This window comes from Macaca mulatta, chromosome 11 (genome assembly GCF_049350105.2).
Source record: "Macaca mulatta isolate MMU2019108-1 chromosome 11, T2T-MMU8v2.0, whole genome shotgun sequence".
In the NCBI taxonomy this organism is placed as follows: domain Eukaryota; kingdom Metazoa; phylum Chordata; class Mammalia; order Primates; family Cercopithecidae; genus Macaca; species Macaca mulatta.
Genome location: NC_133416.1, coordinates 130,258,591 through 130,276,167, shown reverse-complemented (window position 1 = coordinate 130,276,167; position 17,577 = coordinate 130,258,591). Strand labels below are relative to the sequence as shown.

The window sequence follows — 17,577 nt, the reverse complement described above, 5'->3', positions numbered from 1 at the left end:
TCCCAAGTATTTCTTGTATGAATGAACGAATGGACGAATGGGCCAACCACTGTGCTGGAGCATGTTGCTGTGGCCCTGATGAGCTGTAGATATGGAAGCTTGGGATTAGAGTTTGTGTGTGTGTATGTGTGTGTGTGTGTGTGTCTTTTTTTTTTTTTCTGTGGAGAATGGTGCCTCACTCTGTTGCCTAGGCTGGTCTTGATCTCCTGGGCTCAGGCAATCCTCCTGCCTCTCCCTTCCTTAGTGCTAGGATAACAGGTGTGAGCTACTGCACCCGTGTGTAAATTACACATGTGTAAATATAGTGGCTTCGAGGCTCTCATGACAGTAATGTTACTGTAACGTTCTGATATGCTTGCTAAGTGGGAGAGGGCTGAATTTCAGCTGAAGAGGAGCGTCACACACAGCCGCTTGTGTCTATGTCTCCATGTGTGTTGTGTGTCTCACGTTTCACCACAGTTAATGGGTAGCTTCGCTTTCCAGCCATCAGTGCCATCTTCATTTTTCCCCTTTCCATTTCACTGCCATACTGTTATCACTGCTGGAGTAAGCTAGGAGTGCAAGTAGTTTCCCAGTTTATAGCTGGTTGTATCAACCCATGATGTTACTGTTTACAAATTTAAACATTCAAAAAGGCTAATCTTCAAAAAAGCTTTAGGAGGGTTTTCACAATGACTGACAAGATAGTGGCCTGAGGCCCCAATATGAAGATTCTTTTTTTTTTTTTTTTTTTTTTTTTTTGGGACGGAGTCTCGCTCTGTCGCCTAGGCTGGAGAGCAGTGGCACAATCTCGGCTCACTGCAAGCTCCGCTCCGCCTCCCGGGTTCACGCCATTCTCCTGCCTCAGCTTCCCAAGTAGCTGGGACTACAGGCACACGCCACCACGCCTGGCTAATTTTTTGTAATTTTAGTAGAGACGGGGTTTCTCCATGTTAGCCAGGATGGTCTCGAACTCCTGACCTCATGATCCACCCGCCTTGGCCTCCCAAAGTGCTGGGATTACAGACGTGAGCCACCGCGCCCGGCCCCAATATGAAGATTCTTATGGTTGAAATTGAGCAAGTTTTTATTTTGGAGTGCATTGGCACGATTTCGGCTCATTGTAGCCTCTGCCTCCTGGGTTCAAGTGATTTTCCTGCCTGCCTCAGCCTCCCAAGTAGCTAGGACTACAGGCGCACACCACCATGCTTGGCTAATTTTTGTAGTTTTAGTAGAAACGGGGTTTCACCATGTTGGCCAGGCTGGTCTCCAATGCCTGACCTCAAGTGATCTGCCCGCCCTAGGCTCTCAAAGTGGTAGGATTATAGGTGTGAGTCACTGCGCCCAGCCAAGCAAGTATTTAGCTATGTGCCTGTGTTAGCCTGGATACTGTGCTAGGTTCTGGGCACAGGGGAATGATTAAGACGTGGTTCTGCTCTTAAGGGGCTTTATGGTCACCATTTAAAGAGTGGATGTGAGCTCAAGTGTCATTTTGTGTCATAGGGTAAACTGTTCTGGCTATTTCAGTCAGGCTTCTGGCAAGATATGGCACAGTCAGCATTAGGGATTGGCGAGGAGTTGAATAAAGGGATTCTTTACAAGGAGAGGGCAGCGTAGAGACCCCCAATGCCTGATGCAGGATTAGCAATGCCACGCACTTCTCACTTCCAGGCCTGAGGGAGGGGCGGGGGAGAGGGCTGCCTTGGAGGAAGGGAGGGCTGGAGGACCTGGCCCAGCTGCAGCCCCTCCTCAGCGAGGCAACCCGAGGAGCACTCCCCATCCCCGCTGTCCCTTTTCATCTTTCTCCTACCCTTGATCCTCATTGCTGAATCCAACCAGAACCTGAGGGTGAGTGTCCCGGTGAAGGGTTGGTATAGTTCAGCCAGGTGGCTGCTGGGGCACAAAGCAGGATAGACAGTGGTTTTCAAGAACAGGTGGAAGATTCCAGCACTGTACTAGTTTCCTGTGGCTGCTGTAACATGACCACAAACTGGGCAGCTTACAGCAACAGAAGCTTAATTCTGTCACAGCTCTGGAGGCCAGAAGTCTGAAATCAGGGTGCCCTCCCTGTTCCCCCTGGAAGCTCTAGGGGAGGACTCTTTTTTGCTGCTTCCAGCTTCTCATGTGTGCTGGCGTCCTGGGCTTGTGACCACATCATGCTGACCCCATCTTCACATGGCTTTCTCGTCTGCCTCTGTCTTCTCCATGTGTCTCTTTATTTTTTTTATTTTTTTTTATTTTTTTTGAGACAGAGTCTCACTCTGTCGCCCAGGCTGGAGTGCAGTGGCCGGATCTCAGCTCACTGCAAGCTCCGCCTCCCAGGTTTACGCCATTCTCCTGCCTCAGCCTCCCGAGTAGCTGGGACTACAGGCGCCCGCCACCTCGCCCGGCTAGTTTTTTGTATTTTTTAGTAGAGACGGGGTTTCACCATGTTAGCCAAGATGGTCTCGATCTCCTGACCTCGTGATCCACCCGTCTCGGCCTCCCAAAGTGCTGGGATTACAGGCTTGAACCACCACGCCCGGCCTCCATGTGTCTCTTAAAAGGACTCTTGTAGGCCAGGCGCGGTGGCTCACGCCTGTAATTCCAACACTTTGGGAGGCCAAGGCTGGCAGATCACTTGAGGCCAAGAGTTCGACACCAGCCTGGCCAACATCGTGACACCCCATCGCTACTAAAAATACAAAAATTAGCCAGGCGTGGTGGCGCACACCTGTAATCCCAGCTACTCAGGAGGCTGAAGCAGGAGAATCGCTGGAACCCGGGAGGCAGAAGTTGGAGGTTGCAGTGAGCCGAGATCGCACCACTGCACTCCAGCCTGGGCGACAGAGCAAGACTGCCTCAAAAAAAAAAAAAAAAAAAAAAAAGGACTCTTGTCATTGGATTAGGGCCACCTAATTGATTAAAGATGATTGCCTCATTTCCAGATCCTTAATTAAATTTGCAAAGACCTTTTTTCCTAATGTAGGTTCCAGAGATTAGGATGTAGACACATCTTTTTGGGGGAGGGGGGCGCACCATTCAGCACACCACAAGCATCCTGTCACTCCCAGGAGAGTTACAACACCTTCGTGACACAGCAGTAGACAGATTTTTTGTTTTGTTTGTTTGTTTTTTTGAGACGAAGTCTCCCTCTGTCACTAGGCTGGAGTGCAGTGGCACAATCTTGGCTCACTGTAATCTCCGCCTCCTGGGTTCAAGCGATTCTCCTGCCTCAGCCTCCTGAGCAGCTGAGACTACAGGCGTGTGTTACCCTGCCCGGCTAATTTTTGTATTTTTAGTAGGGATGGGGTTTCACCACATTGGCCAGGATGGTCTCGATCTCTTGACCTCGTGATCCACCCTCCTCGGCTTCCCAAAGTGCTGGGATTACAGGCGTGAGCCACTGCGCCTGGTCCAGCAGTGGACAGATTTTATGATTGTGTTTGTCATGTTTAGTAGCTCCACTGTCCTAAGGACAGGAGCTTTACCTTCCTGTTCACTTCTCTGTCTCCGTTGCCTGCCCAGAGCCAGCCCATGATGATGCCTGAAAAGAAATTTTTTGATGCATGAATAAATAGATGAACAGACGAGCACAGAAGAATACAGTGTGAATACAGTGAAGCCAGAAGTATCCTCTGTGAATGGGACACCCTTGAGTGGAATGGTTTCAGTAGATGGATTGTATGAGGTGTGAATTGCATCTCAATCAAGTGGGGCCTCAGGGAATGCCCACCACTAAGGGTCTAGCTCTGTGTGGTGTTGATGGGGCTGGGAGAAGTTTAGAAAACGCTCTGCCATTGCTAAGGCCTTGGTTAGGGTAGAGTTTGCAGCAGAGATTTGGATAGGAGGGCATTCCAGGCTGCATAGCCAGTGTGAACAGCCTTGGCGGGAAGAGCATTTTATATTCCTGGAACTAATGCTTGTTTAACAACATGCTTGCTTGTTGCTGGGCACAGTGGCTCAAGCCTATAATCCCAGCACTTTGGGAGGCTGAGGTGAGAGGATTGCTTGAGCTCAGGAGGTCAAGGTTGCAGTGAGCCATGATTACACCACTGCATTTCAGCCTGGGCGACAGAACAAGACCCTGTCTCAAAAAATAAAAAATTACGATGAAGTTTGCTTGTTAAATAAAGTGTGATTTATTTACTTCGCATAAATACTATGCCTTCTGAGAATGCTGTAGGGCATACTTTGTTTTTATCCTAACGCAGCCCAGATTCCAAGTACACACTGGATTTTGGGCATTTAAAGGACTTGCGGTGCTATTAAGGATTCCCATTTGCTCATTTAAGTTTGCTAACCTGATTCAGTCATGTCACTTACTTAGTTGTTACAAGTATTATATTACGGTGTGAAGGGGGAAAAAAGAACTGCTATGAGTATGTTTCCATGAAGATGATTTAGCTTGGAAATGTGGGCACATTTGTCTGCCTTTGTGTTTAGGAAGGCACAATTATAATTACAGATGGAGGAGCTAGACTCTGGCCAGCTGGAATCAGAATTTCACATTGTACAAGTGTCTGGTCTGGAACGCATCCACGGGAAACCTACACCCTTGACCCAGCATTGGCCACAAGGCTGCAGGCAGTCTCCCGCCCCTGCCTCTACCCCTGCGTGCCTCTCCTTTGTAGCGGCCATGGCATATGCAGAGGGGACTGTAGCTCTCTCTCCTTTCTTGCTGACTTTATTTTCTGCCACACTCCCCCCACCCAAATAAAGAAATAATGACATGCATATTTGAGAAAGTGTGTGTGTGTGTGTGTGTGTGTGTGTGTTCTCTCTCTGTCTGAGACGGAGTCTTACTCTTTTGCCCAGGCTGAAGTGCAGTGGCACGATCTCAGCTCACTGCAACCTCCTCCTCCCAGGTTCAAGCAATTCTTGTGTCTCAGCCTCCCCAGTAGCTGGGATTATAGGCGCCCACCACCACAGCTGGCTAATTTTTTTTGTCTTTTTAGTAGAGGTGGGGGTTTCATCATTTTGGCTAGGCTGGTCTCGAACTCCTGACCTCAAGTGATCCACCCGCCTTGACGTCCCAGAGTGCTAGGATTACAGGTGTGAGCCATGCCCAGCCAGACTGTGTGTTCTGAGAGAGTTACATATATTAATGTAAGCATCCGAAGAGATAAAAGAGACCTCCACATTTCTGCCTGGATAAGTATATATAAGATACTTTTTTTTTTTTTTTTTTTTTTTTTTTGGGGTGGAGTCTTGCTCTGTTGCCTAGGCTGGCGTGCAGTGGCGCGACCTCCACTCACTGCAAGCTCCGCCTCCCGGGTTCATGCCATTCTCCTGCCTCAGCCTCCCGAGTAGCTGGGACTACAGGCGCCCGCCACCACGCCCAGCTAATTTTTTGTATTTTTAGTAGAGACAGGGTTTCACCGTGTTAGCCAGGATGGTCTCGATCTCCTGACCTTGTGATCCGCCCACCTTGGCCTCCCAAAGTGCTGGAATTATAGGCGTGAGCCACCACACCTGGCCATAAGATACTTTTTTAACTTAAAAAAAAACCCTTTTTCTACAAAGTTATGTGTGGTTGCTCTAATGAATCAAATACTGTGATAGTTAAAAGTAGAAAGCGGAAAGTAAAAGAATCACACCCACTCAGGCTGCTGCTGTTACCCTGGGGTGAGCATGCTTCCAGAGAGTTCACTGTGCTCATGCACGGATAGGTGGGCAGAAATAAGTTTAGACAAGCCAGGTCCTACTACAAATGCTGTTATCAGGCATCTCATTTTTCTTCACTTATGAGAAATGGAAACTGAAGTGAAACTGAGTAAATGTATAAAAATGTTCCTTTACCACAGAGAGATTATTTCCTGAAAAGACTTTTCTATGGTTAACAAAAAGGATCATGAGAATGATCAAGAGGTTGGCATCACTGTTTTCAATTTCAGGTATTTGTTGGTGCCTACCATGAAACAAAGACAGTGGCAACTTAAGATTTTTCTTTTTTTTTTAAATCGGATGGTTCCTAAAATACCTCTCTAAGTGTTCTCAGATTTACTATACAGATTTGGTCACAGACATTGAGGCTGGAATCAGTCCCAGAGGGGTGGAGAGTTGGGTGTATGTGGCCGGAGTGACTGCCATCTGGGCCTTGCTGAGTGGTTTGTGCTGCGCCCGTGGAGGCCTCCCGGGCCTGTCCTGGCCAGTTTGACTTTGCTTTGCAAATGAACAAAGCTGTTGTTTCTCCTCCCCCCCCTTTTTATTTTCCAACTGTAACAACGAAAAGATTGAGGAAAGAGTTTCTTCATTGATTGTAGCATCCAAGGTATGTTCTGGGGCAGGTTTTGGTGTTGAAAAATTTTATCCAATGCGTAAGACATCCACCTTCAGCACATGCATCCTGACCATTGTCCCCACTGCCATTATCCTGCAGGGTGCTGTGGGTATACTCTGGGTGGCCACTTAGAATTTACTGTATTTGTCTGGGTGTGGTGGCTCATGCTTATAATCCTAGCACTTTGAGAGGCCGAGGCAGGGAGATTACTTGAGGTCAGGAGTTCAAGACCATCCTGGCCAATGTGGCAAAAGCTTATCTCTACTAAAAATACAAAAAAAATTAGCCAGGGGTGGTGCACACCTGTAATCCCAGCTACTCAAGAGACTGAGGCACAGGAATCGCTTGAACCCTGCAGACAGGCTGCAGTGAGCTGAGATCACGCCACTGCATTCCAGCATGGGTGACAGCGAGACTGTCTCAATTGTAAAAAAAAAATTATATTATTTAAAAACATCTGAATACCCAAAGGATATTAAAAAAAAAATCACTGCCAGTTTAACAGTCCTCAGTTGGAGGGTTTTTTTTGTTTGTTTGTTTTTGAGACAGTTTCACTCTTGTTGCCCAGGCTGGAGTGCAATGGCGCTATCTCGGCTCACCGCAACCTCTGCCTCCCAAGTTCAAGTGATTCTCCTGCCTCAGCCTCCGAGTAGCTGGGATTACAGGCAGGTGCTACCTTGCCCGGCTAATTTTGTATTTTTCGTAGAGAAGGGTTTTCTCCATGTTGGTCAGGCTGGTCTGAAACTCCTAACCTCAGGTGATCCACCCGCCGCGGCCCCCAAAAGTGCTGAGATTACAGGTGTGAGCCACCACAGCCGGCCTCAGTTGGAGTTTTATTTGGCCTCTTTTGATGCCTGGTGGCTTATGTGTGTCCTATACAAAACAAATTGCCTTTTTTCCCCAGACCCCAGAAATGTGGACAAATGAGTTGTCTTTTTACTATAGTCCACGCTTTCCTTGTGTTCTTCTCCTCTAGGACTTTCTAATATGTAGGACACGTGATTTTGACTTGACTTAAACTCTACAGAAATAAGATTTTCTTTGAAGATGCATTTTTATGGTGAAACTGAAGCAAGTTTTCAGCTTAGCGATCTGTATCAACAGGGAGCTTTGAAGACAGTATCCATGCCTGGGCCCCCTCCTGAAGAGCTTGACAGGTAGGGGTTGGTTGGGACGGTGAGATTTTTAACAGCAGCCTCCCTACTCCCCAGTAAATGGGGATCGGGGATCATAAGGCACAGCTGAGGCTGAGACTGCTGTGGAGTAGTCCAGGCCGCCTGCGGGAATGTCGGTCGGTGCTGCGTCGAGTGCTGTCTTTCAGGTGGTTGTGTGGGAGACCTGCACTTGCTGTGTGCTACTTTAACTGAGGACTTTTGAGGAAATTCTGTTTGACAATTACTTTAAGGTCCAGTGTGACACCCTCCCTCAGACTCAGTCTCAAGTGACTTTCTGCTGGGAGCGCCTCTACTTCATCAAGGATTGGGGGCACTTAGCACTCAACAAACATAACTCACTTTTTCTTCCTCCACACTTTTTTACGTCCCTTATTTGCCGGGCTTGGCTTTGAGTGAATTTTGGCTTTTTGGGGGGTTGTGGGGGGCTCTCTGATTCATTCAACAGATCTTCACTGAGTGGCAGACGTGTGCAAAGTGCTTGGGATGCCAAAGGCAAGTATGTCGTCTGTATTTAGTGTCGGGACCGACAGTGATTGAGACAACAGATTTTATCTTCACTGATGACAGTGACGATGCCACGAAAGACGTGGGTGCTCGCAGAGGGTGGCTGCTGGTGTAGGCAGGATGGTTAGGGACCTGCTTTCTCAGAACTGACTGGGAAGGGTTGGTGGGGACCAGGCCATTTGGGGCCTCACAGATCAGGGCTGATGAGTTTGGCTCCATTTATGCTGACTCAGTTTATTTGAGGGTGGGAGCATTCCTGTTTCTCAGAATTCCCTGTGCCTAACTCCAGGCGTGGCAGATGGTACTTGCTCAGTAAATGTTTATTGAACAAAGAATTGACTGAGAGTGATGGAACACACACAACTGTGGGGCTGGGAGCAGGAGCGCGAGGCCTGTCTCTCAGTGCAGCCTGGACCACTTTCCCCTCTCCTCATCCGCCAGGTGAGACCAGCAGGAGAAAGCCATCTCAGCAGTGGTTGGTGGTTATATTTATGGTTAAATTTTATTTTGAGATGCTCGTAGTTTCACATGCAGTTGTAAGAATACAGAGAGATCCTGTGTCCCCTTCTCCCAGCCGCCCCCTGGGGTGACATCTGGTGAAATTCAGTGCACTCTCAGCACCAGGATGGGGCACTGATACTGCCAGGACACAGAACATCAGGACGGCTCCATCCCCATGCAAATCCCTCATGTCGGCCTTTTGTAGTCCCCCCACACACCGCTAATCTGTTCTCCATTTTTGTGATTTTGTATTTCAGGGGTGTTGTGCTCATGGGGTCGTGGAGTGAGTGGTCCTTTGGGGTTGGCTGTTTTCACTCAGTGTGATTCCCTAGAGCGTTATCAGTCCCGCCAGTCAAGTTTCTTCCTTTTGCTGCTGAGTGGTATTTTGCAGCCTGGCTGGCCTGCAGCTTGTTTACCCATTCACCTGTTAAAAGACACCTGGGCTGCTTCTAGATTTTAGTTGTTACAAATAAATGTTGCTGTCGACAGTTCTGGGCAGGTTTTTGTTGAATGTAAGTTCTCATTTCTCTGATATAAATGCCGAAGAGTACAATTTCTGGGTCATACGGTAGTTACATATTCAGCTTTATTAAAAAGCGACTGTTTTCCAGAGTGGTCATACAGTAGTTTGTTTTTTTTTTTTTTTTTTTTTTTGAGACGGAGCCTCGCTCTGTTGCCCGGGCTGGAGTCAGTGGCTGGATCTCAGCTCACTGCAAGCTCCGCCTCCTGGGTTTACGCCATTCTCCTGCCTCAGCCTCCCGAGTAGCTGGGACTACAGGCGCCCACCATCACGCCCGGCTAGTTTTTTGTTATTTTTTAGTAGAGACGGGAGTTTCACCAGGTTAGCCAGGATGGTCTCTATCTCCTGACCTTGTGATCCGCCTGCCTCGGCCTCCCAAAGTGCTGGGATTACAGGCTTGAGCCACCGCGCCTGGCCAATACTGTAGTTTTTGTTTGCTCTTTTAAATGGCTTGACAATGGAAGAAAGACGCTTCTGCTGGGCCGGGCATAGAAAGCCCATGGAGAGCCGCCCTGTGGGTGGGGAAGGGGGTGTCGGGAGCCCCACTGCTTACCAGGAACCTCAGTGAAACTGGGTCTTTCCAGTCCCAAGATTCTCCTTTTTTGCTAAAGGCACCAGAAGAGATGAAAGCATTTCTACCACCCACATTTCCGGGACACTCCTAGCTTTTACTTCCGAGTTGGGAGAGAGGTTTGATTTTCATTGTCATTTAAATCCTGTCGGGTTTTCAGTGGAGCCTGATCTTCAGGGCTCTGGGCGCAGCTGTTGGTCTGGAGATGCAGATCACTGTCTGCTGAACAGAGCCCTCCTCCTGGGGTTAGGGATCTCCTGATTGAGGCATGGATCCAAAGGGCTTGTTTCTTTGTTCTCTGATTCCCTGAGCCTCTTCCTTGTGTGTGTGGTGTGTGTGCACTTGTGTGAGCACACCAGGAACTATGACAGCAATCAACGGGTATGACTGGGGGTGGGGAGCAGAGGCAGCATGGCCAGGAATCTATACTCCAGCTACCAAAAGGAAGGAAGTAGCAGCAAAAATAGCCTGGGTGGGGTGGTAGAAAATATTAAGGGGAAAATGAGATGGGTGGGGTTGAAGAAGGAGCTGCTTCAAGAGAAACAGACATACACTGGGTAAGGAATCGCGTGCTGTTGAAACTGACGGTGTGGAAGGAAAGAGGTGGCAGTGGCTGGGCTGTGGTAGAGGAAGCCGATCACCGGTGAGTGAAAAGGGAACTAGGGTACCCATGCGTTTGTGTTTTTTATTTAAACTTTGGCTAAGCTTTGCCAGGAGCATTTTGCCTTTTTTTTTTTTTTTTCTCAGACCTTCTACCCCTGTCTTTCTCCCCTAAGTTCTGGGCATGTGGCTTCTCTACCTACCAGGGTAGCCTGTCATTGCTCTAAAGGACAAAATGAAACCCCTGATGGGCAAAATATGTCTCCCCTCTTCCCCCAACTTTTGGTCAGCTTTGCTCATCCACCAACAGCTGGGAGCTGGAAGGCTCAGAAGAGCTGGGGTGGGCATGGGAGAGACGAGGAACCCCGGTGGCTGGAAACACAGTTCCTTCCCAGGGTCTCTTCAGCTTGCTGGTAGAACCTCTTAGGCTGCTTATGAAGCCTGAATTGACATCATGCCAACTGCTGCTAAGTGGTTCTTTAACTTCCTCTGGAGCAGCAGAAACTTGTTTTGAAAACAATCAAATTCTAAATCTTTACAGCTGTTTACTTCTGCAAGCACAATGGCCGTAGTAAGGAATTCAAGTCACAGCGCAGCCGTGGCAGGGAAGGCTCTGTCTGCATGGAGTCACAGGACAAAGCCTGTCCTGGAAACGTGCTGGGAGGAAGTCGGCCTCATTCTTTGCGACGGGCAGCAGCTCCAAATGAGAAACCAGGGGTTTGGCTCTGGGCCGGTAGCATCTGCCTGGCATGCGGTGCCAGCTGTGGAGACCAGTGAGGCGGCAGCAGCCGCAGTGGGCTCCTGGGGTGTGCGTGGGGACCTCCAGGGGTCTAGGAGCTGATATACTTTTGGTTCTCATCATCTCGTGTGTTCCTTGCAGACGCAGAATGTTCAGCTTAACAAAGAAATGACACTTGCCAGCAACCGGAGCCTGGCAGAAGGAAACCTTCTGTACCAGCCCCAGCTGGACACATTGAAAGCACGCTTGACCCAGAAATACCAGGAACTCCAGGTTCTCTTTGAAGCCTATCAGATAAAGAAGACCAAATTAGGTAACTTTTTAAGGGTGATCACTTGAGAATAAAGAGTTGAGAGAAGGACACATTTCAAGCCATTGCCCTACCGGGAAGGAAATATTATTGAAAAATTTCAGATTAAGGTAGTGACTCTACTGCAGTGAAGAAATGGCTTATGTATATTATTTATATATTTTTAGAAACAGGGTCTTGCTCTCTCAGGCTGGAGTGCAGTGGTGCAACCATGGCTCAGCGCAGCCACTCGACCTCCTGGGCTCAGGTGATCCTCCTGCCTCAGCCTCCTGAGTAGCTGGGACCACAGGTGTGCATTACCCAAGCAGGCTAGTTTCTCATATTTTGTAGAGAGGTCGTCTTGCTATGTTGCCCAAACTGGTCTTGAACTCAAGCCATCCTCCGGCCTTTGCCTCACAAAGCGCTGCTATTACAGACATGAACCACTGTATTGGACTAGTTTTTGTATGGAATATGGAGGGCCCCCGGGCCTGCAGCCTCTCTTTACTTGTGGTTCGAGAGGGCAGGGTGTATAGCAGGACTGCCCTCTCCTCCCAGTGGCCCTGCCTGGTGGCGATGACTGCTGAGGTCAGCCCAGGTCCACACACACCTCCAGGGTTTGCAGCGTGGAGCAGGTGGCAGAAATGTGGGTACTTGGGGCATTTACCAGAAAAGGGGATGGGGATTAGGAGGAAGCCAGCCAGTTTAGCAGTCACCAGTTTAGAAGAGGAGACTTGCCACTTTTTAAATTCAAGACCCCACCTTCTCTAAACAGCATAGAAAAAGCAGTTTTCTGAATTATGATATTCAACAGATGTCTTATGCTGTTTGCCTGTTTGTCTTGTGCTGTTTGTTAATGGTAAAAAAAAATACACATCACTGGAACATTTTATTTTAATGGCATACTTTAATTTGCAGCCATTAGGAGGAGACATCAGAATTAAAGATTGTTGAGCATCCTGAGTGCTTTTGATAGTTATCAAAGGGACATTTAGATAAAGTTGGAGCTGGGTGTGGTGGCACACGCCTGTGGTCCTAGCTACTTGGGAGGCTGAGGAAGGAGGATTGCTTGAGCCTTGGAGGTTGAAGCTGCAGTGAGCCATGATTGCACCCCTGTACTCCAGCCTGGGCGACAGAGTGAGACTGTGTCTCCACAGAAGAAATGAAATAAGCCGGGAGTGGTGGTGCTCGCCTATAGTCCCACCTACTCTGAAGGCTGAGGCCACAGTGAACCATGATTGCATTACTATACTCCAGTCTGGGTGACGGAGACCCCATCCCTTAAAAGAATTTGGGTTAAAAATCACCTTCTACAGTGAGGTTTACAGTGATGTCTGTCACTACTTGCTATCATCTTGTCATTTTCTCCATTAACTTCAGTAAAAATTTACAATAACACACCCAAACCAGAGTGATGAAAAGTAAAAAGACCGGCAGTACCAAGTGCTAGTGAAGTGCCATGCATCTGTTGCTGGTAGGAGTGTCCGTGGGTCATTTGGGACTTACAGGTGTGGCCACCACAGCCAGCTCCTTTTTTCATTTCACCTCGGGAAAGTTGTTGGGTAGTACCTACTAACATTAAGAGTGTGTGTGCGCTGCAGTTCAGCGGCTCTGCTCCTGGGTGTATACCCAACAGAAATGGACATTAATGTCTCTCAGAAGGGAGGTACAAGAATGTTGTATCCTTATTACCTTCCTTATGATAAAATTTGGAAACAATCAAAATGTCCGTCTACGGGGTAATGGGCACGTAAAGTCTATTTACACAATGGAACACTACACAGCATTGAAACGAACTGATTCACAGACCTGAGCAGGGTCTCAGAGACGCGGTGCTGAGTGGAAGAAGCCAGCAGAGTATGGTCTGTACTCTGATTCCAGGATGTGGAGTCAAGACCAGGCGGAGCTTCTCTGTGGTGGTGGAGGCCAGTGTAGGGGTTACCTGGCGGGTGCAGTGGGCCTGTGGGCGCCCGGTGGAAACGTTCTGTGTCTGGATCTGGGGGGTGGTGGTTGGGGGTTAAACGTGGAAATTTGAGTGACACACTTAAGATGTGTATACTTGATGTAAGTTACCACTCAAAACATAAAGGAAATACAAAATGGCATGATGACAATGTCACTGCCCCATATTTGAAAACAGCTGGCTCTAGAAGCAGCTCATGACACAGGTTGCTCCGACATGGGATGTTGGCCCCTGGGCACTGGCTTGGTGCACTTGTTCCTTGTAGGTTTACAAGCCTTTCACATTCAGCTTCTTGGAAAGGAAGGTGCGATCCTGCCATGGTCTGTGTGGACGGCATCATGAAGGGCTTTACCTGTACGCCTGTCACTCTTGTCATGCCTCTTGCTTCTTTTCCAGACAGACAGTCTAGCAGTGCTTCCTTGGAGACCCTGTTAGCACTTCTTCAAGCAGAAGGGGCCAAGATTGAGGAAGACACTGAGGTAAAGCCAACCAGCCTTGGTGGAATCCTTGGGGCACTTTGGGCAGTCAGCGGGCCCGCTGCCTCCAGGGAGCGTGAGCACCCCACTGCCACGGTCAGGAGGTGGTGCCTCCCAGGTGTGCAGGCTGTATGCCAGCAGGCAGCCTGGCCTGTGCTGGGGAAAGTGCCAGGCAGGGGTCCAGGGAACAGCAGGGTGAGTGAGGGCAGGTCCGAGGGAGGGCCAAGAGAGGGCATGTGGGCCACTCTGAGAACACCAGCCCCTGGGGCCAGTGGTGAATTACCACGTGCCGTGGTTCAAGGGCCAGCTGGGGGCTACAGAGCTCCTGGGACACGTCCAGCTGCGCATTAGAGCCTTGAGCCTCGCCAGGCGATTAGGAAATGAGTCAAGGTCGAATGTTGCAGTTGTCGCAGGCAGGGTCCTGCCAAGACAGGGCTGGGTTCGATGAACTCTGAAGCCTTGGGGGGCCCCAGTGGGCACAGGCGTTTCTGTCCTGCTGATCCACCCAGGGCGAGTCTGTTAGTCAGGGGGTGCGGCCGGGTGGAAGCAAGGAGGTGTTGGACTCCAGTGGGCTCGAGAGAGTCCTGGGACCCAGGAGTCAGAGCCCTCACCCAAAAGCCAGCTCCTCTGCCTGTCACGCTGGTGGTGGGGTGCGCAGCAGGACTGCCCCCCTCTCTGCCCGGTGGCTCTGCCTGGTGGCAGCTCATGCTGAAGCCTGAGTCCACAACCTCGGATCTGGAGCCGGAGCAGGGCCCTCTCCACAGGCAGGAGCAGTGTTGGAAGCAGCTGGGCGTGGCCCTCTCCACAGGCAGGAGCAGTGTTGGAAGCAGCTGGGCGTTGCCTCTCCTTGTGCCTAGATCACGAAGGGAGCATCCTCCCCATCTGGCTGTCCCTGTAACCAGGTTTCTGCCTCTTTCAGAACATGGCAGAGAAGTTTCTGGATGGAGAACTTCCTCTGGATTCCTTCATTGACGTCTATCAGAGCAAACGGAAACTGGCCCACATGCGACGGGTGAAAATCGAGAAGCTCCAGGAGATGGTGCTGAAGGGGCAGAGACTCCCGCAGGCCCTGGCCCCGCTGCCCCCCAGGCTGCCCGAACTGGCACCTACCGCCCCCCTTCCCTACCCTGCCCCAGAGGCCAGTGGGCCCCCCACCGTTGCACCTCGGCGCATCCCCCCACCACCACCCCCAGTGCCTGCAGGACGCTTAGCCACCCCGTTTACTGCGGCCATGAGCTCGGGACAGGCCGTGCAGTACCCAGGATTACAGTGCCCGCCCCTGCCCCCCCGCGTGGGCCTCACCACTCAGCAAGGATTCTCTTCGCAGTTCATGTCCCCGTATCCGCCGGCTCTCCCCCAGAGACCCCCGCCCCGGCTCCCTCCGCACCAGCCGGGTTTCATCCTCCAGTGAGCGCCAGCGCGGCCCTTCCCCGGAGACTCCTTCCGCCTGCTGTGTTGTGCTCCGCACGTGGGAGGGAGGCTGGAGGTCCACTCTGTGCCAAGGGCTCTGGGGCCCTAGGCCAGCGTGTCTGTCTGATTTTAGAACTGTAGGTCAGTGGTGAGTAGTAGAAGCCCAGGCTTTGGGCAACGAGGCAGTTGTGCGTGCCGGGTTGCAGCCTGACACCTGTGCGTCGCATTGGTTTGCATTCTCCGTGTGATTTCTAAGTATCTTAGCGTTGATGAACTCGTATTTGGGAAGAAACAAGGCCTCTCCCCCATTCCCATTTAGAATTTTGGTCCCTCCATTGCGGTTTTATTTAATGAGCATGGTTCATAATACTTATTTTATTTTCGAACGTCCTATGTGTCTCACCCACCGGCCACTACAGCCCTGGTGAGGGCAGGTGGGCGCCAGCCGGCCTGGAAGAGCACCATGGCCGGCCACCACCTGCGGCTGCGTTGTTGCTCACTGACCCTGCTGGGGAGAGGTCATCATAGTCCCCGCCTGACCTGGGGAGAGGTCATCGTAGTCCCCGCCTGACCTGGGGAGAGGTCATCATAGTCCCCGCCTGACGTGGCTGCTGCTCTTGCTTCAGAGCCACAAGCAAAGTTTGCACTGGGCCCACTGCCGAGTCCAGAGGCCGGAGAACGGCCGCCGGTGTGGGAGGGGACCGCACGAGCGGGACTTGCACAGCAAATTGTGTCCCCAGCTGCTCCTCTCCCTCCTGCCTCGAGCCGGCCCTGAAGGTTTCTATGAAGAAATAATCCCCCAATATTTTTACTATGTGTGTGATTTTCCTGTTTTATATTGAAAACACCTTTTTGACACTCCCAAGACCATTCAGGGAAATTTTTTTAAAAATGCAGATACTGTCTTGAGCAGATTGAAATGCTGATGAAGTGGATGTGATTTCCTTCCGTGCAAGCAGTGCACGGTCCCACCCTCGGGTGTCCGTGCTGTGCCTTAGCTTCCCCAGGTGCCAGGACTTACACCTGCTAGGGGCTGGGCAGGGCCCCGGCTGTGCTCTCTCTGAAGGGCTTGTCCAAGTTCATTGCCCTGTTACAGGTGGTCAAGACGTGCGGCCACCTTGACCTAGGCTACCCTTAGCCAATATCCTCTGCCCCTGGCTGGCTGGTGGCTCAGGGTCGGCAGCGTTAGGGGTCTGGTGAAAGCCCACCCCATGGGATTGAGGGACAGGGCTGCACTCCGACCGCCTGCACCTGCTCTTCCCTCCACCCCCGTGGGACCTCATCTTCACGTGCCATGTGTGCTGAAGGCCCAGGGCCCAGCAGGGGGCAGTGGCACCTGTTGACAGAAAAGGCCCAGGTGCTCACCGGTGGACCTTCTGGCCCGCCTCTCCCCTGTCACTTGTCAGGCATCCAGGGCCCTGACCTGTGCCTAGCCGCCAGGGTGACAGAAGGCAGAACTGAAGCGGGATCTGTCCCAGTGGGCCACGGACCAGGCCACTGCCTTTTGTCCTCAGTGACTGTACATTCCTGTTCTCGGACTTGAACTCTACTGTAACTGTTTTCTTAAAAGAAATGAAGCTGTACAGGATGATTCACTGCCATGCCAGTCAGGCGGGCTTGCCATGTTCTGTGAATCTCGATTGAGCGGTGCCACCCGCCCCCATACCTCCACCAGCGGCCGCTGTCGGGGATGCCACAGCCTGGCCACGGTCGTAGCCAAACGAGCTCGGCATTGGAGTTGTAAAGGGGCCCCTGACCGGGCTCGCCATCGCTGTTCAGGGCTGTGTACGGTGCTGTGGCTGTAAAGCTGTAGGACCCTTTTTAATAAATAGAGAATTATTAATTACAGGCCTGTCACTTATTTACTTGGGGATGTGGATGTTCATGATGTCTGGTTCTGAAACATCAGTGATCAAAGTTCCAGCAGGGAAGCTGGCTGGGATGTCTGTTTTTGACGCTGAAGACAAAAATCTCTGCCTGTCCAGGGTCCTGGCGCAGGCGGGGCCTCTTACCCTCTTGGTCACCAGAGTCTCATAAACAGCAGTCATGGACAGAGCATGTTCTGTGCGTAAGAGAGCGTGGCTTCAGGATCACAGCCACTGTGTCCAAGTGGGGGACTGAGGGTGACCTCAGGGCTCAGGCTGTGCCTGCTCTCTGTCCATGAGGTTGCCACCATGTGCTATGTGAAGGGTGAAACTTTGTGGTGGTTTTTAGTGGGAAAACTAGTGGCTCTGATGTTTTGCTTTGGGGACTTGCCAGCAGGTGTTTCAAGAAGGCAGTTGCCTCTGCCCACTTCAAAGCCCAGTGGGTGTTGCTTCCTTCTCTAGGCTGAGAGGAGGGGACCCCGCAAGCCCTGCCTCGTTGCAGAGCTACAGAATTTGTACCCTGTGCCTGCCGCCCCGGCTGAGCTGTGTGCCTGTGTCCCCACCATCCCAGCTGAGCTGTGTATCTGAGTCACAGTGCCCCTGCGAGGGACTTGAGGAACTGAGATGAGAGCAAGCTCACCTGTTGCTGTCTCCTCTAACAGCGGCCATTCCTGGCACATCATTGTCCTATGAGGATGTGAAGGAGAAATTTCTGTGGTTCTT

At 50.8% G+C, this 17,577-nt stretch overlaps 1 protein-coding gene across 4 annotated transcripts in view; it reads left to right on the top strand.

Moving 5' to 3' along the window:
• Window positions 1-16,835, top strand: part of VPS37B (VPS37B subunit of ESCRT-I) — a 33,012-nt gene extending 16,177 nt beyond the window's left edge. Inside the window, exons 2-5 of one of the 4 annotated variants that reach the window (XR_013401646.1) lie at window positions 10,993-11,164; window positions 13,500-13,582; window positions 14,499-15,539; window positions 15,572-16,835. Coding sequence is in view for 3 of the 4 variants with exons in the window: in XM_001099814.5 (XP_001099814.1) it covers window positions 10,993-11,164; window positions 13,500-13,582; window positions 14,499-14,990 (747 nt within the window). In the remaining variant the exon portion in view is untranslated. Of the gene's footprint in view, window positions 1-9,158; window positions 10,156-10,653; window positions 11,165-13,499; window positions 13,583-14,498 lie in introns of those variants that run through there. The other 3 variants (XM_015153046.3, XM_077955721.1, XM_001099814.5) reach the window with 3 other exon arrangements.
• Window positions 16,836-17,577: the final 742 nt, after the last annotated feature.